This window comes from Borostomias antarcticus (assembly GCF_949987555.1).
Source record: "Borostomias antarcticus genome assembly, chromosome: 13".
NCBI classification, from domain to species: domain Eukaryota; kingdom Metazoa; phylum Chordata; class Actinopteri; order Stomiiformes; family Stomiidae; genus Borostomias; species Borostomias antarcticus.
In genome coordinates this window covers 7,040,741-7,062,596 of record NC_140246.1, presented here as the reverse complement: position 1 = coordinate 7,062,596, position 21,856 = coordinate 7,040,741, and the positions used below count along the sequence as shown (strand labels likewise).

General features: G+C 45.4%; 1 protein-coding gene across 1 annotated transcript in view; it reads left to right on the top strand.

Moving 5' to 3' along the window:
• Positions 1 to 7,312: 7,312 nt before the first annotated feature.
• The window catches only part of syt1a (synaptotagmin Ia), a gene marked incomplete at both ends in the record, with an annotated part of 33,612 nt that continues 19,068 nt past the window's right edge, over positions 7,313 to 21,856 (top strand). Inside the window, 3 exons of the mRNA XM_084448168.1 lie at positions 7,313 to 7,478; positions 16,618 to 16,787; positions 19,850 to 19,975. Coding sequence (XP_084304294.1) covers positions 7,313 to 7,478; positions 16,618 to 16,787; positions 19,850 to 19,975 — 462 coding nt within the window. The remainder of the gene's footprint in view (positions 7,479 to 16,617; positions 16,788 to 19,849; positions 19,976 to 21,856) is intronic.

Here is a 21,856-nt window from a genome sequence, read left to right as displayed (position 1 = left end):
TGCTGGGAGGGTCAGTCTCGTTCCTTTGGCCATCAGAATCCTGTCAACCCCAGCGCTTGTCAGTCACATTTCCCAGTGGGGTGCTCCGGACCCAGGCGGTGGTCTGAGTAAACGTCCCCCTCTCTACCATAGGACCCACCTGACTGCACCCACACCCGGACCCCAACCCCCCAGCCTGAAGCTGCAGTATATTATTCCCTCTATCTGTGTAGACTGGAGCCCTTCTCTCTGCTATAATTGTATCTGGGAAACCTGATAGTGAAGAGAATTATTCAGCTACACCACACCGTTCCCTGTTGTTGATGTTAGCTATGGGGGTGGAGAGCGGGAAACAATAATGGTCTGTGTGTGTATGTGTGTGTGTACGCGCGCCTGTGTATGTGTGTGTGAGTGCATGTGCATGTGCGTGTGTGTGCGTGCGTGTGTGAGAGAGTAATCGATGAGTAATGGACACTTATGACTCCAAAAATAAGATAAAACCACAGACCCACACACCAGAAAGCAGCTCTGATGATATTTGTGTTGTGGCGTGTTCCTGAAGGAAATGCTATGAACGTACAGTAGGCCTTCTTCTCACATGTCAGCGGTTGGTTAAGGTGGTAACAAAACATCAGCCCAGACTACGGATGCAGAGAAGGGTCAATAGAGAGGTGTGAAATCCCAAGTCCTGAACACGTGAACACAGACCGGCCGCCGTGTCGTCGACGCCAACGTCTTCACCGCTCGGACAGCCTCAGGACCCTCTAGTCCCTCGCGCAGAGCTGTGACGCCACGGTTCAAAACGCCCGTATTGACCCCTTCTGGTCCGAGCCCGAGCACCTCACCCTACCTGAGAGCATCTCTAGAGTATAAACTCCCTCGAAGCCAGCACTCTCCGTTCTCTGCACCCCCAACTCCAACACTGACCCTCTGCTCAGCCACTAGCTGACACCCTCATTTGTCAGAATGCTGCTGCGGCCGTCCCAGTATTAGTGAGACGAATGGGCTATACTAAGTGACCGACGCCGACCAAGCGGTACCCTCCCCTCTCTGAACCGCCAGGATTGGAGGATAAGAGGGGCAGGATGTGCAGACCGCTACCCTTATACCTTGGCAGTTTCTGAGTTATAAGGCTACTGTATTTAAAGGTTGTTTTTCTCGGGCGCCTTGTGGGCATTACTGTAATTGAAAACAGGTAAATCTTGGTGCGTTTGCTTAATAGAGCTGTCCTGGCCCCTTTGTAAGGCGGGGTTAATAACTTTTTTTTTTCCAGTTCCATTACCTCTTGAGATTGCCTGCAGGTGAGTAAAGAGGCCGGTCTGGAGCTCAGGATCTTACTCGGCCTCCCTCTTATCTCCCATCATGCACTGCAGGCGGCTTCATCCAGAATCATTTGCACGGCTTTACAGACACAAAGGCACCCTCATCCTCTTGCGTGTGAGTTTGTGCATGCGTGTGTGTGCATTTGTGTGTGTGTGTGTGTGTGTGTGTGTGTGTATGCGTGTGTGTGTGTGTGTGTATGTGTGTGTGTGTTTGTGCGTGCGTGTCCAGCATATGTGTGTTAGGTCATGTATTGCCTGTGTTATGTATACAACTATAATAAATATAGTAATAAGCTATAGTAAATGCTCCAACAAATATGAGTATTGAATGTATAGTACCAGTACTTCTTAATGGACCCTTGTACTTGTTTACCAAATTGAATCATTGAGATCAGACGGAACAAAAGTCTTTGTTCATCCTCTCAAACACCGTATTACAGAAGCCTTAGATACACCCTTAGCCACTTATCTATAACTGTTTTGAAGGATTGGATGAACATTCGGATACAACATTTTGCTACATGTTCTCCTGTTGCCTATAAGGTAGCACGAAAAAACATGTATTTTTAATCACATAAATGTGTTTCTTTCACACATTAATGAAACAATTTCTGGTTTGATGCAGTACCTCTGGGCTGTTTATGGACAAAAATGCAAACTCAATTTGATAAATCCTTTTTCTCTTTTCATTTATTGTAATTACATTGTTAGTGTTTGTTCCCTTTCGATCAAAACAAATGTCCTCGCTTCGATTATTAGTTTATCCATGACTGAATTGCAAATGAAAAGTGTCTCATGCAGACAATTTACTTTTAACTGGTGCACATATGAGTTTTCAACAGTAATTAAACCTGGCATTAAAATGAAAACCCTAAACACTTGTTAGAATCTAAATGAATAGGGTTTGCAGTGTTAGAATGTGACTACAAATAAGCAAGTAAATAAGTCATTACCTAGTTACAAACATAAACAGATGCGAGAACAGCCCCTTCTATGTTTTTCTGACTTGTTGACTTGTCTGTAAATCCAGGGCCTCTCCTGTTCCCCTGGGCCCTGGGCCCCACAGCACTCTCTCCCATTGATTCAGACCATTGATCCCAATGCTCTCTCTCTCTCTCTCTCTCTCTCTCTCTCTCTCTCTGTCTCTCTCTCTCTCTTTGTTTGATCTGTTCTTTGACAAAACAATTACAACACTATTAGTGCTTTACAATTAACCAAAGTCTTTTTTTAAAGGCCTCATTGTCCGCTGATGAATTTGAGGGCCATATTAATTTGACCCCTGTACGTGCGTGCGTGCACGTTCGTTCATCACTCATATACCAGAGCAGAACCCACCACCTGCAGATCCACGCCACAATTAATTTATCCCATTTTCCCGTATAAATCTAAACTAGAAAAGCCCATTCCACAACACATTCAACAATTTATTCTTTCATTTCAAAATGGGTAACATAATTTACCTTTCAGTCTCAACAGTACCTGTCTATGATATCGCAATTTGTGGCATTGGATGACATTTTGCTATCCAGTGTCTGGATATCTCTCTAAATGGCTTCCATCTGCCTTGAGCATGATTTTGATTCATCTCTGGACAGAGAGATATTTATTTAAACTGTCCTTTTAGGAATTAAATCTGCCTCAAGCCTTTGATCTGAAGAAGAGGTGGATGTCACTTGTCCTCCAGTTAGTGACTCTCGTTATCTCGCTATATTTCCTGGTTCTTGAATCAATATCCTTGGTGCATGTTGGTTTCAGACAGTACTGTCATCCTTTCCACAAAATGTGTTTGCAGAATAATTTGTGACAATTACTGTAGGCAGTCTTGCTAAATTGATTCAATGAATGATTCAATGGGTGGTTACCTCATGAATTCCAACAAGCAGATAATAAGCAAGTAAAGACAGACAACATTGAAAGGAATATCTTACCCTGTTCATTATTACCACTCAGACTCATACCGTGGCCTGGGTGAATACTCTTTCCTGATTGGCCAGCAGGTGTGCATTAAAACCGTATAAAGCACACATAGCTCAGCTGAAGTTTAATCACCGATCTAAATTAATGCACTATCAAGCTGTAACTATAGCAACATTAAAGAGCGGCGGCTTTGACAGCAACCCAAACTAGCTAATCCCATGGCCTGCTGTACCTGATACAGCAAGCTAGCCATGAACGAAGTGTAGTCCAGTCCATATTGTCCAGTTATCAGATCTACTGTATAAATGTTGCTATTTAGATTCACATCTGACGAAAGGAGTGCTGGGGCACTCCGCCAGCCCCTGCTCTCTACTACAACCAGATATAGTAGTAGTTTTGAGTTAGGAACCAAGGATAACTTAGCAGCCTTGTTTTTTGTTCAAACAGTATGCCGCCACACTTTGCCGTCTGAGAGAACTGGCCAAACATTGGAAAGAAAGAAAGAACTCCCCATGAAAGCAGCATGCCCTCTAAATACTGTAAGATCTGGGACAGTGGATGAAAATAACTATTGTCTAGCACTTTGGTACATCCCCAGATCTATAGATCGCTATATTCTCTCTCTCTCTCTCTCTCTCTCTCTCTCTCTCTCTCTCTCTCTCTCTCTCCCTATCTCTATCTCTCTCTATCTCTCTCTCTCACTGTCACTCACGGACTCTCTCCTCCCTCCTGTCCTCTCTAAATTAAAAGTCATACCCATGTTGGGACTGTTATGATGCTTAGGGAGAGAGATGACCCAGTTAGAGACGGAGCGAGACTTGGGAGCAGCCGGGCAGGAGCCGGGCTCTGGCACCGCCGGGCGCTGGCGAGATGAGGGTCCTGCTGGGCCATCTGGACGGCCTGTAATTGGGTAAGGGCTTTTACACCAACAGTACGTGACACAGCTCAGGAGAGGCGAGATCCAAACTACAGGAGACGGAACGTTGAGGAAGAGACGTCTGCCTGTGCATCCGCAGGTGTGGTTCTATTAATGCGTTAGGAATCTATTATCCTCCAACTTCATTCTGAGATGTTGTTATTTTGAGATTTTACTGGTTGTGTCCTGCCATTTTAGCTAGAGCTTTTATCGCCCACCGTTGTAAGGCTGCCTATGTTTGACGTGGTGTTTTGCCACTGGAGCGTAGAGGTCGTGTCAGTGCACGACTGCGCGAGGTAGCACCTGGAATAACAAAATGGCTGCTTTGTGTTCAAAGGGCAGCACTCTGCATTTTATCGGCACACATCGGTAAACGTGGCGGGTGCAATGTATTATCTAGCACTGGCTTGAAGCCACTTCATAATATAGGAAGAATAAAAGGGCGCCTACTGTATTGACTTTGTGTTGAAATGGAGATATGATCGCTATGGTGATGACAGCCCATGGAAAAAGGTCAACTCTACTTTCAAGTTTCCATGAGGGCAAATGAGTTTCCAGCCAGCCAGAATGATACTTCCTGTTGAAGTGGTATCCCACAGTGATGCCTGTCTGAGTCCTGGAGATATGAAAGTGATTATTACAATAGACTTGTGCAGCCAAATACCACATGAGACAGAATTACCCTTTAATATCATAGAATATTGTGTCCATACCATGAAAGACTCAGCTGTAACTCTTCTACATATACTAATATTAGAGTATTAATACTGCCCATATTACATTACAGTCATTTAGCTGATGCTTTTGTCCAAAGCGACTAAGAATAAGTGCATATCTGTCACACTCCGCCAAGGCAAAAGTACTGTATAGCTTCTCACCAAGCCTGTCCAGTATACATTGTAATTGAGCTTAAATGCTCTCTTTTATGCCAGAACCAGCATTGGATCTGAGCTCCAAGGCGAGCAGGTCGCGTCTTTTCGTTTCTAACAATGCAAAACCCGCTCCGATTGGATGTTTTTTTATCTGCTGGTCTCTTGTAAGTAAGTGTAGCGCACTTCCCCTGGCTCTTTTGTCCCCGAGGCTGTGACTCACGGCCGACAGCGTTTCCACCAGCACACCGGGCCGGCGAGCCACGGCAGAGAAACCCAGCCCTGCGCCGGACCGCTTTCTCCTCCGCCGGACCGCTTTCTCCTCCCTCCCACCCACGAACACAGAAGAAGAAAAAAAAAAAAAAACTTCCTCCCACGTATTCTCGGGAGAGGGGCATTGTGGTCCTGAACGTCCTCGCTGCGGGGCCGCCGTGACTCTGTCGCGGCGCCGGCGCCGCCCGGCCCCTCATGCGGCTCAGCCCCCGCCGTGACCTTGTGGAGCTTCAATGGGAAAGAGGAGAAGAAAGGAGGCGTGGGTGGAAGCAGGTGTAGAGTTATACGCCTGCACACACAGCCAGAAGTGTTTTGGAGGAGCAAGAGCCTTTTGTAGAAGAAATTGGTTTTATTTTTGTATCCTGTAACCTGCTGTACAGCTCCGTGAGCCTATTGGCTTTCACTGTCATCTTAAACCAAATCAAATCGAACTTTATTCGTATAGCGCATTTCATACACAGAGGCAACACGATGTGCTTTACAGAGAGCAATGGGGTTGGGCATACTGTAGGTCCTGCTGTGTGAGTGACAGCCTCATACAGTAGCATGTCTTTGTCATGGCCACTGGAGCCAGAGAGGCTGTTAGGTGAGTGTAAAGTAAGTGTCGAAAGCACAGCTGGATGACACAGAGCTGGCTTACATTAGCACAACAGCTGGCAAACGATGTGAATCTGGCAATATCTTAATTAGTTTCATGACAAAACGCATCTGCAGATAATCTGTAATGAACATGGAGTCTCCAGCCTGGATACAGTATATAATATTATTACCTTTATTGTCTCCAGTGGGTTCATTTTGTCTTAGATCCAAAGACCCCAGTAAGTACTATAGGCTATAACTCCTCAGTCATAATGGTGTTGCAGTCTTTTTTTAGCCCAAATTCCCATTCTTATTCAACTGGAGCCACATCTCTTGCTTCTGGACTCAGGCCTGTTTTAAATGTGGTCCCCGCTGAATGTACAATTCCAAGAACCAAAAGGCCAGATGGAACTTGAGCAGAACACTGTGATTCCCAATCAAGAGTTTAAAAGAGAGCACATTGAAAAAACTCATTTTATATAAGCATCATTTTTTTCAACGGCAGTCTCTTTCAGTTTTATGATCTCAGAGTCACAGAATGTCCTGCAGTATTGTGCTTTCTTAACCCAATGACAGATGAGACTAGCTATTTTTTTCATGACTACGGTAGCTGAACAGATGTACTGTACTGGGTGGTGGCCTTTGTGTTGCTGTGAAATTATAGTTTTTTTAGGCTTTAGTCCATCTGTGTAGTCTCACTGTGGTGACAGAGCATTCAGGGTGACCTGTGCAGAGGAACAGGACAAGAACAAGTTCCTTTTGCCCATCTTCCCTCCCAACACACACCGCTACAACAGATACACAAATACTGTACACACACAAACACAGATGACACATATACATCAGGAAAGACAAGCCAAATACATCCCCTCCTTCACAAAGACATTGATCTAAAGTAAACACACCTGTTGTCCTGCGTCTTGCTCATAGAGGAACCAGGGTGTGCAGGGGTAGTAGGGGCTAGTCTCCTCTGCTACAGACGTACTGTTCACAAACTCTGACTTTCTGCCAGGAATTTCAGATGTACCACTAGAATTGGTGTTACAAGTTTTGGAACAAAAAAAGAAAAGTGACAAACCTGTTAATTTGCGTGTGTGTGTGTTTGTGCACGCGTGCGCACACTTGTGTCTGCGTGTGTGTGTGTGTGTGTGAGAGAGAGAGAGAGACAGAGAAAGACAGAGAGAGATTGAGTGAGGGAGACAGAGAGTGAGAGAAAGAGGGAGAGAGTTTTGTTTGTCGTGATCTGCGGGTGGTGGTTGGGAATTGGCAGGTTCATTCTGGAATCCAGGTGATGTTTACTCAGGCTGAGGCAGCAGCTGCTCAAATGGGCGGTGCTCAAATCTGTATGCAAACTCTTCTGATTGTTAAAACATCTCTCTGACCCCCCCTCCCCCCCCCCGCCCCCACCCCTCTCCCCCTCCACAGTATCTGCCTGGCTGCTCCGCACCACCTCCACCATGAGCGAGAGTCGAAGGGAAGCCCTGGCAGCGGCCCCCGTGCCCACCACCGCACCCACGGCCGGCGCCAACACCACCGACCTGGCGGGGCCCGGCACGGGCGAGAAGGACGAAGCCTTCTCCAAGCTCAAGGACAAGTTCATGAATGAGCTTAACAAAATCCCACGTGAGTACAGCCATTTCCTGCCCGGTGACGGCAATACGGTGACTCACCATTGGTCGAGTTGAATTTGAGTGCAGGGTCACCATCAGAACACTTTCTTTGGAAAGCTTCTCTTTAAAGCTTAAATAATAGAGCTAGGCTATTGGCGACGGTGATGCACTGCTGATCCAATTTAAAATCCAGCGCGAGCCAAGTATATCCATGTAATGGCGGCGGACGGGGCACCGAGAATGCAGCTTCTAAAAAAAATATTTTCTGCCGCGAAACGGTTGTTTTCATCAATCTATTTTTATGATGTTTTTTTAATGATTTTTCAAGGTGCCCACCCACATCCATTGTATGACCAAAACGGTGGTAGAGCAATTATCAGACTTTCTCAAAAGTGCTAGTTTTGTCAACGTTTTGATCTGAACCATTGTATATGATCATAAGTAACCTTAAAACAGGGCTAATATGCATTTTTCCTTTACTACTCCTTTAAGTTCTGAAAGCCCAGTAATGAGAATCTTTTCTGAATACATTTCAATTGATTAATCAAGTGCTGCATGAAAGAAATGAAAAAGTAATCAGTTCAACCTTTGAGAAGAAACAATTTTCCATCTGATTAATTTCCATCTGATTACAGACCATTACTGTATGTTTTGGATTTTGATTTTGATTCACCCTGAAGAAGGCAAACTCCGACTTTTCAGGAGTATGTTTTGGAAAAAATCCAATGCAGCTGGATGTCACAACTCTGTCTGCTGTTCGGATTGTAAATAAAAAAGCAAATGTGGTTTTCAATCTTTTGGTTGTGTGGCCATCATCCCTCTTTACCAGTCTGTGCACCCTTACCTCTGGGTCAGTTAACCCATCACTAGTAGACTACTATTCCACCCCAGTAACTTCAGTGGTACAGTAGGTTGTTTTTGCCTGCAGCATCTGTGTATTACAAAAGTACAGAAGAAAGAGAGTGTTATGAGGTCTTTCAGGGTGAAGCCTGGCCTGTTTATCCAGTGAGTGCATCCTAAATATAGGTATCTGTTGGCTCATGTGGAAGTAATTCCCGTGTCAGGAAATGACTCTTTTGAAAAGAGAAGCCATATTGCTTTTTTGTTGTGCCGAACGACGCCGGTTGTCACATTACACCGATGCTAAGATGTATAAACCAGAGAAGTCAGATAAGATTTTACGTTTCTCCATCTGGGGAGGGTCATTTCAAGCAACAGTATGTTTGCTATGGGAAATCAAACCGTAATTTAAGTTTAGATAGCCTGTGGCTAGGGCTTTCAAACGCCAGGGAGTGGAGGTACAGTAGACTCTGATTTGATTGATTGAAAGCAGGGACGGACTTCCTCATCTTTCGGAAGGGCGTCGGAGCCGTCGGGGGTTTTGGATGGCATTAGAAGTGTGGAAGAGCATATGGGGACGGCGATGTTGCAGCTAGGGGCAGCTAACTATCAGGCACCCCCATGGTTGGAGTAATGAACCCTCACATTAGAACAGACTCTTTACGGGGTGAGAGGGCTTTTAAGACCCGCTGCACATCACACGTCGACAAAACTCCACTATCCTCAGTTGTCAACAGCCGAGCTAAAAAAGTTCCCTGACTCTCTGTCTCACGGTGGCGTCGGGCTGCCCATCCGTAATGCCCACCCCTCTGTTTCAATGTCTGTACTTGGTAAGGCCACAGCAGCAAGCAAGTCATTAGGCTCTTACCATCTCCCACCTCTCTCTCCCTAATTATCACATTGTGTGATGGGGACAACCGCTAAATAAGTGGTTGTTGGGTACGCCTCAGACAGAAATGCATTTGGAGAGCTTCCCGAAAAAGCCGGTCCATTATAGTGGAGCTTAAATTACTGTTTTTGCTTCAGCCCTCAGTCAAAAGGGGCGAATCTAGTCTCGGTGCTGCCAGGTCCACCATGCTAAATTCCCAGGGGCTTGTTTGGATGCCTCCCGAAAACATCAATTCTCTGAGTACCGGGACAGCACATTAATAAGGAATATTCAAGGGAGAGAGAGGAGCTACATGCTCCTCAGAGTCCATCCGTCTGGCTGTCACAAATGACTTCCTGGTGAGTTTACCCACAAGCCTTAGCTGCGGGGATTGGATGCATGGGGCTGTCACACTGGCCCGTCTCACTGCTGCATCTCCAGTGTGGCTCAGACAGACAAGAGGTACTAACAAATAGATACAGCTCCAAGTCAGACACCCCTCTCCATCTGAATGTGCTGGCGGAGGGCTCTTGAAGTGGATTTGTCTCTAACATGTCACAGAGAGCTTAATTTACACCAAGACCAAGACTCTCTTTTGAGATACAGTACGTGTTAGATATTTTGTTATTCCCAAAACGTGCGTGTCTTTTCTTATTTGCTGTTGGCAGAACTAATGTTACTCCCAGTGAGGGCCACTCAAAAAAGAGCATTCGCGCCGAAGGGTCAGGACTGCAACACTGAGAATATCACGGCGCACACACACACACGTGCACTCGCACGCACACACACACACACACACACAGTTACACACACCCAGACACACATACAAAGGGGAGTGTATTGAGAAGTCACTGCACACTGTCATGTTGTCCTTCTCAAGAGACAGGTCCTCTCACAGGGAGCTGTCATAAAGCATTTATCAGCACCCTTACTAAACACCCCCAGGCCTTTGTTTTTCAATGACAATTAACCTCTCAGCACAGAGTGCGCTTGTGTTTGATCCAGAGTCTGTTTGATCCATAACTGCGGGTTCCACATTGACATTTGCAAAAAAGTGTGTAATTAGGGTCCACTGCACCAGCGCTGCACTTTCCTCTCTCCAGAGCTGTCAATGTTCCATAGTCTGTATTTTTCTTGTGATGTGGCGCTGAATGACAGCACTGCTTTTCTAGTGCTTTCGGGAGGTTTCAACAGCTCATGTGGCACGGCCAAAGAAATCTAAAATAATTATACAAAATTCTCGTTCCTGTGTGTTTCGGGTTTGACAGCGCTCACAAAAGACAGCACACTTCATTAGTAAGGATTACACCGGGGGGTCTGCGGACCCAATCTCCCGTCCTCTGGCGTGGGCTCTGCTTCCTCCCCGTGCCCGTGGGCGGCGCGGCCACAAGGCAACAGGAGGGGCTGAGTAGAAGAGAGCCGTCTCCCGTCGCAGAGCCAACGAAATGACAGACGGGAAGTCCGGAGTTCCGCGCCCCCACCGGCTATGGGGCCGAGTCTGGGGCCAGGCCGGCTTGGACAGCTGCTAGGAGGTCACCCTTCACAGGCCGCGCGATGCGGGCCCCCCTCCGTCTTCGACTGGCGACGGCAAACAAACAGAGATGTCCAGTCCACTCTCTGGCCACACACACACGCACACACACACACACACACACACACACACACACACACACATTCTCATTATCAGCTTGAATTGAGATGTCTGGTCCTTTTTCATTAAAATGACATAACACCTATAACACGAACATGCCATATTTGTTTGGTTTTAAGTGTCTATCAAACCCCTCTCCCTAATGGCAGCCGGCGTTCCAGTCAGCACCAAAAGGCTACTGGACTACTGTGGATGTTGTTGTTTGCCTGGACAACCCACAGCTTACGAGGGCAGGGGAAGGATTCTGCTCCTGTTGGCATGACAAGATCTAATACGGAGGTTAATTGACCAGCAGTGGTGCTGTCACATTATATTAGTGTGTGTTGCCAGTGTGCTGGATATTACCCTGATACAGTTGCTCGCCGGCTACGTCATCACCCATAGAGAGATAGAACATTAGAATGTACGGAGGAGGTGTGTTTTCCTTCAGAGGATCATGGGTAGTATGCTAACTAGCAGACTTTTGCCAAATCCAATGGCAAAAACGTATTTTCCACTGAGAAACTCCACTAGTGCATACTCTTCTTGTGTGTGTTCTTTGATTGTTGTTATTGAGTTTATTTCTGCTAGAACTGCACTCACAGCTGTGTCTTCTAACGTTAACGTTAACGCTTGTTGCTTCATTCTACTTGCGGACTCCTGTTGTATCTTTCGTTGTCATCTACGGGAACCAATCAGGGACTGGGGGCGGGACAGCAGTTAAAATGCATGAAAACACACACCGACTCCAAATCCCTCAGACCAGTGGACTGAAAATATTCAGATTATGTACAAATCCGCCCCCCAAAATAGAATGAGATTTTCAACATGCTGTGACTCATTGTGCAGGCTAATGCCTCACACACAGATTGTTTTTCTCCGTCGACTGCCTCTGAGCATCATATTAATGCCCTTTGTAGTGGGCACAAATTATGCCGTGACAATCAGCCAAAACAATTTCTCAAAAGAGATGGCAACAGTGTCCCAAAATGGCCTCTTTATTTCCAATAAAAAGATACACTTGGTGAGAGGAATACTGATCCATTGTGTTATAGGCTACTGGTTTCTCCACACTCCACAGAGAGCTCAGTCTGACAGGATGTCTTTTTTCTGAGCTGGACCCAAAAAGAACCTTCAGTGTATTATCAGAGTATTATCAGTATTGTGGAAGTGTCAAGACCACCCACAGACAGGGAACCGAAAGCTGCCGACGAGATTTTTGTCCAAAAGATTCCGTCCGATTCCGTCATATTATGCCATCTCAATGGTCCACATTCTGCCCTTTTATCAGATCAAATTCTGTCAGGATCTTTTTTTTTTTAGTTTAATAACAAAAGATACAGCAATGAGCGTTGGGCGAATGTGAGGAGAGACAGCCCCACGGTGAAGCGAGCCATAGAGCAGGAGAAAGACGTCAGACTTATCAGGCGCCCGCTGATATTCACAGCTACAAGAGCCAAGTAGGCGTTTCATTGTGTGGTTGAGCACTTTGGCTGCCGCCAACAGAGCGGTTTCTGACTACGATGCAAGAAACGTGACTCGGGGCCGTCCCAAGCGTTCAAGCTCGGTTACTATCAGCCGCCGTTTTGCAGAGTCATCGTATTTGGCGGAACGCGGAGAGATAACTGCCATTGTAGAGTTGAAGTGCCACATGCTGGCATGGCGTTCTTAAGGGAGAATAGACATTTACACAATGGAGTTAATTAGATGACGCTGCCATTGCATTCTGGGATTTAGTTTCTCTTAATTAAGGGACACAAAAGTTACTTGCAGCATCCGACACATGCCTGATGGAGAAGATACTGTAGGGTAGGGATACTTGCAGGCCAAGTATCGCTCCAATAGTGTATTACGTTGTGCTCAGTCATTCGTAAATAACTACAGTGGATGGGAGAAGGATTTTAAGAGATTGTATTTTCTGGCACTGTAGAATTTCATTAAGGTGAAGCACCAGATGGTCTCACAAAGCTACAGTATAGGATTCCATCACTGTGCAGTCTGCCGTGTCCAGTAATACCAGGTTTGATTAATATATCAGGCCGTTTGCTCAGACTTATGGAGTGTCATCGTGTTAGATATATAATATTTTTTTCTATCTTTGATTTCGCTTAAAAAAAAAAAAAGCCAGTTCTTTCAGCGGGAACGGTTGCTTATCATTGTGGCTTTCAGGCAGCTTGAAATACGAACCTGCCACATCTGCGACACTTCCATTAAAAGATAGTCTTCCTGGGCTGTGGTGTGTGGTGAAAATGGCCAGTCAAACGGGCAGAGCGGGTTGCCACGCATCCCCAGGGTATCAGTCGCGGACCGCTGCCCCTGCTGTGACCAAAGTCGGGAGTTTTTTTATTCTACATATTTAGGGTCGGCCTAGGGTGTTGGGGGGGCAAATGAGAGCGTAGATGGTCAGTGACATGTTATATGCGGTCGGGGGCTACGGCACCGTCACGGTGTATTTCTCTGGAAAGGAGTCATGTCCCCACTGTATCTTCCATTATTCCTTGTAATACCTTTTGTTTTGCGTTTTGTTTTATGTTTTGGAGATTCGGTTCACTGGCAAAAAAGACAAGACGATGTCAAGCTCTTCCAAAGACAAAAGCAGTAATAACTTGGCGAGCGAGCCCTCGAGTCCCTCAAACGGTCAGGGCTTCCTGTGACCAAATAAAAACGCCGGGCAGCCGGCCGGAGTGTCCCTTCCATTATCGCGGCAGCTGGGCATGGCGGACAGAGCCCGTAGATCCAAAGTTATTTCAAAGCTTCACTCACAGTTTTTCCTTGAAAGGAGAGTGCTTATCGATTTTGTCAACAGAGCATTGATTTCCCCTCTCCCTCTCTCCCCCCCGTCCCTGGAGAAAGAAAGACGTTGGTCTAGCACAGGTCAGCCCAAAGCCCTGTGGAGCAAGGCTGTAATATACTTCTCTTTTGATGCTTCTTTTTAGTGGCCTGCAGATATGAAGTCTTCAAAGCAGGACTGAAAGGAGACACAAAACAGGTGGATTTCGAAAAGGGGAGCCACTTATCTCAGAGTGTTGATGGTATAGACAGTATGGTGGATTTATTAATATTGTAAACGGTGATTGTGTCTGGGTGGAGCATGTCACTATGGGCATTAACTGTCTCTTATAATATTACTTAGCTGATCTGGCTGTTTATCTGTCAGATAGCAAGGTGGTTAATTAATATGCAAATGCCCCGGTCCTCCAAGCTGCCTCACTCTTGCACATGTTAAATATTGACAAAACCAAAATTAGCTTGTTTGGAGCTTTGTGTGTGTGTGTGTGTGTGTGCGTGTGTGCGTGCGTGCGTGCTATGGGGTGTGATTAGTGCCAGCACACCATACTGAAACGCTTGACTTGCGCCTACTTAAGAAGATGCGATGACATCAAACGTCTAAACGCACGTGTATAATTTCCATTGACAAACAATGGAGAGACAGACGTCTCATAGCTGTAACGTACCTGTAACGCAGACGCTGTGCACATGTTGTTTACACGTATTGCGCATCGTGTGCGTGACGGCAACACTACAGGTTAGATGCGCCTCACATATGCAACACCAACACTACACATGACAGTTTGGTAAAATCATAGATGTACGTACGTACGTACGTCTTGTAATGTGTGCAGAAATTGCATAGCGACGTGTCAAACGTGCCAGTGCCTTGCTAGCGCAGCAGACGTGTTAGCGGCCGCACGCGTAAGGTCAGTTGCCTTTAAATCATAGCTGGTTCTAATCTCCATCCATCTTCTTCATCCGCTTATCCGGGGTCGGGTCGCGGAGGCAGCAGCTCCAGCTGGTTCTAATCTCGTCCTTGCCAATTGGTAATGCATTCTCAATAAATGGAATTCGCACATGTTAAGCAACTTGTTTTTAATAAAGCCTAATATCTGAATGACTCTTTCTTCGCAATTTAAAACAAATGTTCAGATACACGTGTTTCTTGTCAATAGAGGGCGCTGCAGCACCGTCAGCACCAGTTCGTGCGCGCTCTAATTTGAAAATGTAGCGATAGTGGAGATAAAACGACACATATCTAGGAAAAGTTATGCAGGGAGGGTCCTGGAATTTGATTGAGTGCAAATAAATATTCTTAATTTTTATTCAATATGGACAAATGAGCCCCGCTCGCAGCTTCTAGTGCCCGCTGACTTAACACGAGCGTGCAAACGTTACATGCATGTGCGCAAAAGTGGCACGGCACTTTTGACACGTCACCCTCTGAGAATGCGAGCGACTCGTAACGCGTGCGTATATGCACGCCTATTAATCAGCTCGCCAAAGTACCTTTATACACGAAATGCAGGCGACGAAAGCACTGAGTGTTTGTTACGCTGGCACGAATCACACCCCATAGCGTGCGTGCGTGTGTGTGTGTGTATGTGTGTGTTGCCAGGTGTCTGGTGAGTCGAAGGTATTCTGATGTTCCTCTATCATTTCCAACGTGTCTGTGCACGCTACCATCCCTCTGGTACCTTCAACAGCCCATCTCTGGGATCCTGTAGAACTGACAGTGTGTGTATGCGTGCGTGAGTGTGTGCGTGTGTGTGTGTGTGTGTCTTTTGTTTAGACAGGCGTCTCCCTGTTTGGCAGTAGGCTGTTAGCGCTGTGGCTTTGCTATGGAGCAGCCAGAGACGGGTCTGGCTCGAGTTTTAAGCTGTTCTGCTTCGTCCAGCCACTTTCATGCAGGGCCTACAGCGGAGAGGAACACAACCTTAGTCTCTCAGTCCATTTCCAACACGTTTAAACCTCTCCAGCAGCGTTGGTGAGCGTCACAAGTGTGGCATATAATGTCCGTATGAAATACAAAGGCGGAACCTGACAAAAGCTTTATTGGTGGGACTTGGGATGAATTTGAGATTGCTAGAATGTAGAGCACTTCAGAAAGGCCGTGTCCAACCAATGGTTGTGCATCATTGACCGGACACAGTCATGGTGCAGTTGATGACCTCTCAAAGAGGCCCAGGCAAATGACCTTTGCTCTCAAACCCACAACTAGCCCTGTGTGCTAGTGATTGGCATGAAAGTGTCAATTGTGCAACAACCCTTTGTTTAAAATGGCAAGTGGAAAACGCCAACATCTGTTATTACCACTAAATTGGTCGAGTTTGTCTGCTCTGATGCTTTTCCTGGCATTTCTGTTTGAAGACAATCATGAGTCGATGAGTCAATGTCTAGACCTCTGAGAGTTCCGCTGCTGTTGATCAAAGCCATGTGCGTGCTGATCGTCCTTGGCAACGCTTGAGCGACTTCCTGTTTTTTTGTTTGTTTTCCAATTAGAATGCATACAGTGGTAATTGGGTTTATAAAGCACTGAATGGTTTAGAGCCAAAATATATTTCTGATCTGCTGCTACAGTACGTTATGAACCATCCAGACCTCTCAGGTTGTCTGGCACAGGTCGGCCTTCTGTCCCCAGAGTTAAAACAAAACATGGAGAAGCAGCGTTCAGTTTTTATGCTCCACATATGTGAAACAAACTTCCAGAAAACTGCAACTCTCAGTTCTTTTAAATGAACACTTTTCTTTTTGCCGCTCCTTTTTATTAAATCAAATAATTATTCATTCATACACTGCACTGTAACTTGTATTCCTGTATTTTATTTGTCCTGCATTTTGTTTTAAATGTCCTTTTTTTTGCATTTCGTTTTATATGACCTTTTATGTGTTTCATGCACTTTGTCTACATGTCTCATGTAAAGCACCTTGAATTGCCTTGTTGCTGAAATGTGCTATACAAATTGCCTTGCCTTGCCCTGTTTCACCCCTGTCTGACCCCTGTGCCCCTACCCTCCCCCCCCCCCCCCCCCCCCCCGCCAGTGCCGTCATGGGCCATCGTGTCCATCGCCTTCGTGGCCGTCATCCTGGTCCTCACCTGCTGCTTCTGCGTCTGCAAAAAGTGGATATTCAAGAAGAAAAACAAAAAGAAGGGCAAAGACAAGAAGAACGCCATCAACATGAAGGACGTCAAGGACGGCGCCAAAACCGAGGTAACGGCTTTCTGCCACAGAGAGCTCTTCATTTACATTCACACTTTTGTTACTGTTACAATCGTATTGCTTACCAATAACTGAAATGATGTCTGCCTTATATACTACTGTACATGTTACAGTTTATGCTCTACTTTGTACTTTCAATTCTCTGATAGTGCTTAAGTCAGTAATGTGCTCTTTTTACTGTTTGTGTGATGGACAATGTCATCAAATGTCATTCACTGACTTTTACACTATTACACTCACAGTAAATGGCATAACCAAACACAAGTCTTTGTTATGCTGTAGCATCTTCACATACCTTTACCTGTTACCTGCATCAAAGCAATGTCTCAAAAATATTCATAGAAAAAAATCACACACACACACACACACACCTACTGTACACCTACTGTAAGACTGAACTCCCCACCCAACAGGATCTCTTACACACAACTTTGGTTGACATTGTCACGTCAAAGACGTGACAAACACTTACCATTCACTCCAGTTGCAGGGCTGTTAAATGAAGCTTGGCTTCCTTCTTTTATTTCCTTGTTTCTGTTTTTTTCTTAGTTCCATTTTTTCCCTGTAAAAAACAGTCCCCTCTTTTAGAGAGCGCTGAATGTGGTACGTTATGCTATGTTATGAAGTGGTATCAACCCAGAGAAATGACGTCAGCTAATTTCAAGCGAAGGGGAGTGAATTAATTGAGCCCTCCCTTTCAATCGCAAAGAGATGATATGGAACACGAACACTTTAACCCCAGTTAGCATACTAATTATATTAACAGGAGATTCTCAATACCGCCCGCAATAATTGACAGTTGCTTTAATTTGCATTTTGTCCATGCCAGCAACACTTACATCAACAATGATGTTGCCGGCCTGCATCAGAATGCAAGCTTAGGAAGAAAAGTGAATATAGTAGACTAATACTGTAGTTAATAATTAAACTCCATAGGTTTTACTGAGCTTAGCATAATTAGCTTCATGTAATTATATTTTTTATGCTCAGATTTGTATTTTGAATAAATAAATAAAAAGTAGCATAGCCTACTTAAACACAAGTAAACGAAGCAATATATCTATATATCTATATCTCTATATATCTATATCTATATCTATTTATTGTCACAGCTATAGCATAGTGTACCGTAGCTACTTCACTCTTACAGCATCTCACCACCACATCTCTTGGACCTAGTCCCTAGAGGCGGAGCCAGCAGCTCCGCAGGCAAAGGGGTCATTTCTCCTGGTGTGCCCAGACTCTGGTGTTTGCTCCTGTGTGTGGTTGTTTTAATTTGTGTTTCTTCCTTCTATGTCCTCCTTATCTGTGTGTTGTGTCTGATGACTGTTCGGGATTGTCACTGGCGGTAGGTTCCCAATTGCTGTTGGATCTTCTTAAGCCTGCTGCTCTGACGTTTCTTAGCCTCTTGACGACTTACTCCCGTATGACCAAATATATGTAACTATGCACACAGTACATGTATATCTACTGTATATATGTGCGTAGCCCTGCATATGCACATATATATGTATGAAAGAACCACTGGGTGCGCTTTGACAAGGTTGAACCACATTGATTTTTTACCCAGTAATATTCTCTAGCACCTTTCAGACCGTTAAATTAGCATTTGCACAACGAGTGCCCATGAGCAGACATACAGTAGAATGCTTAAGCTGAGCTTCTACTAAATGCTCTTTTGAAAGCTGCAATAAAAGTAACCTTTAGTCAGAGCTTCACACTTAGTCCTACGCATGTCGACCTTGAAGCAAAAAAGACCAGGCTGTGTGTCCTTTCTACCACAGAACTAAATAATTTACTGTTTTACAAGTTTATAGGTATGATAGGTAGGTATCCACTATGGTATCCTACTATTGCCTTAATAATTTTACCTGTCATAACCTCCTCTCTGTGTGCAAGGAACATGGATGAGCAATTGTCATTTGAGTAAATAAACCGCAATGTTTGCACCAGACTGCACCAGAGAGAGATGCAGGCCAAACCGAGATTCAATTGCAAACAAATCAATGTCGTTCAGCCTTTTGCTTTCACACCAGCAACCTGACAAACGAACAGGGCAGAATCCCACCCATACACATTACAACCCCTCCTGCCAACACCAATAGTATAGTGTACCGCTGGCATGTTGCTTATAGCTACCATTGACGTGGGGGTAACACCAGCCGAGAGTTATGGTGACAATGCAACTTTTGTCTCCGGATGGGGATGTGGAGACTTGAGAATGGGGGTCACACAAGAGCACTGTTCTGTACTTACTGGGAATGCCTTGCATGCATGGTGGAAAGAGAAAGTTTGACAGTTTGGAAAAGGCAACTTTTGACACTTGAATGATGAACCTTGAGAAGCTAGTTTTTTTGCCTCTTCAATCGCATGCTTTATAATAACAAGCTGCCCACACCCCACCAATGCCACAGCCCACCACCAGCCCTGCCTCAGAACCAGGCTAGTGAAGGGCTACTTCACTCTTCTTCACACTCTTCTTCACACCCTTCCTCATTTTCTCTCCAGACATCGATTTGTTTTTGCCAAAGACTCGACTCCCTTGAAATGACATCAAGGGATTTGTCGGTGGTCTATCTTCATAAGCATTCTTTCTCTCTTTCTCTCTCTCTCTCTCTCTCCCTCTCTCTCCCTCTATCTCTATCTTTATGTACAGGGTATCTCTCTGCATCTCTCTCCTTTCTCCTCTTCACCTACTCATCCTCTTTCTCCTCCTCTACTTCAAATGCCTGCCTGTACATCTCATCTCTTTTTCTCGCCTCCTGTTCAGAAAGAAGCATCCACAAGACTGTCAGGCACACGTCAACAGGGGTCCTCCAGACCCGAGGCTAATGCATTTCCAGAGCATGTTCTGACCTTAACCGCTATGGTGTTTTAGTGCTTGCCCCCCTCCACCCCCCACCCCTCCCCAAAACAAAACAAAGAAAGGCAGCTTTTTCAGGAGTGGGGGCACTGCCGGCAAACCCGCTGGCAGGCCCTCGACAAGGGTCACCGTCGGCTGGAGGCCGGCCACGGCGCGGACGACACTGACTCTTGGTGGGTGTCTCCTTCAGGCCTTGAAGGATGAGGATGATGCTGAAACAGGGCTGACCGATACGGAGAAAGAACCCGAGCCCAAGGAGGACGAGAAACTGGGCAAATTACAGTACTCGCTGGATTACAATTTCACGGAGAATTCGGTAAGGGTCCGCTTGTCCGAATCGCTTGTCACTATTGAGTGTCGTTGTTGCGAAAGGTCCTCCTTCGTAAGTATGGTCACTCTCCCGTCCTCTGTGGTTCTCCGCCCCTTCACCTGCCCATGGAGCGCAACAGTGCAGACCCGGAAGTTAATTTTGTCTTCATTCATTCCATTGACGTTTCAGAAAATCCTTGTATAAAGAGTTTTCAGCATGAAACCAAGCCAACTGGCTCGCTGATGAATCATGACCACAAGTCCATATGATAGAAGCCACAAGTCCATATGATATCAACCCTGTTTTCAGGAAAACATGTTTTATTTGCGATGTCTTGGAAAAGTAGGCCATTTTGCGCGCAAAGCATTACTGCCTGCTACCATGGCTGCCACTGAACTCGATGATCGCCTACCACAGAGCAACCATGATTTCTTGTGTCCTTGTGATTATTTTCATTAAATGAACGAGAAAAGTCCAGTATTTGATATTATATGTTTATTTACATCAGTAACAAGGTAGCTAACTGGCAAGCATTAACAAAAATGGTCACAAAATGTCATTATTTTAGGTTGGACGTCGTTGGAAAGGTATCATTCGCAATGCTTTATGGGATGGGTAGTTCCTTGCTAAAATAATTATGTACAGTCTTGTACCCCATTTTCCCTTCTGTTTTTTGCCTCTTAACCTTTTGAAGTTATTAAGGTCACGATACATCATCTCCCAAGTTGGCTTGGTTCCAGGTTTAAAACCCTTTATATAAATAAAATATCTGAAAAGTCAGTGAAGTGGGCGACATTCACCTCCTGATCCAGAGCCCCACAAAAAAAAAAAAGGGGGGGGGGGTCACTGTTGCGCTCTTTTCTGAGACTGTACTGGAATCTATGTAATGCATAACATGCTGCTCTTACTATCATCAAGGACTTCATTCTAGTGTAGCTATATGGGGTGGCTGTGGCTCAGGAGGTAGGGCGGGTCATCCAATGACCACAGGGCTGGCGGTTCGAATCCCGCCTCCTCCTGACGACATGTCAAAGTGTCCTCGGGCAAGACACTGAACCCCAAATTGCTCCCAATGAGCAGGTTAGCACTTTGCATGGCAGCTGTTGTGTGTGAATGGGTGAATGAGAGGCCATTATAAAGCTCTTTGGATAAAAGCGCTATGTAAGTGCAGTCCATTTACGACAGCTACTTTCTTTACAACGGTTTCTTGACAACGCCACAAGAGGACCGCGGTCATTGGGTTTTGTCTTTTCTTGTGTCACTTCACATTCTCTTTTCTAAGGGATTCTCTTGGGATGTGTGGCTGTCTGAAAAGTATGTTTTTTCGTCCTCGACCGAACGTCGTCCCTGCTGACATCCATCTGTTCCCTTTCCCGCTGACTGAGTTTTAAGAGCAGCGATGCTGGAGAAGCAGATCAACTTCCTGTTGACAGATGTTCAGTGACAGATAATAGTGGTGGCGCGTGAGCACGAGGCTGCCTCTCGCCGGGCTAGCTAACTCCCTGACGTAAACAGACCTGACAGGCTGAGATGAACCACTGACGGGTATCACTCATTCACACACACACACACACACACACACACATACAGTGTACATAAACAGACAGTACAGCATACATCTGTGTTCACATACTGTGTGTGCAGACAGACATGCAAACACACAATAGGAACAACCGCTTCCACAGTAATGATGACAGTGCTAATGATCACTAGCATAATTGTAATAATGATAGTAATTACATTGTTATCATGAAGATAATCATAAGCCTGTTATAATCATGATACCAAACAGAATAGCACTGAACGCTCAAGTCCCTGCAGTACATTGAGTACCACATAGAGAAGTATGGAATGTGGAACTCTCAGATATTAATTTACTTTTCAGTG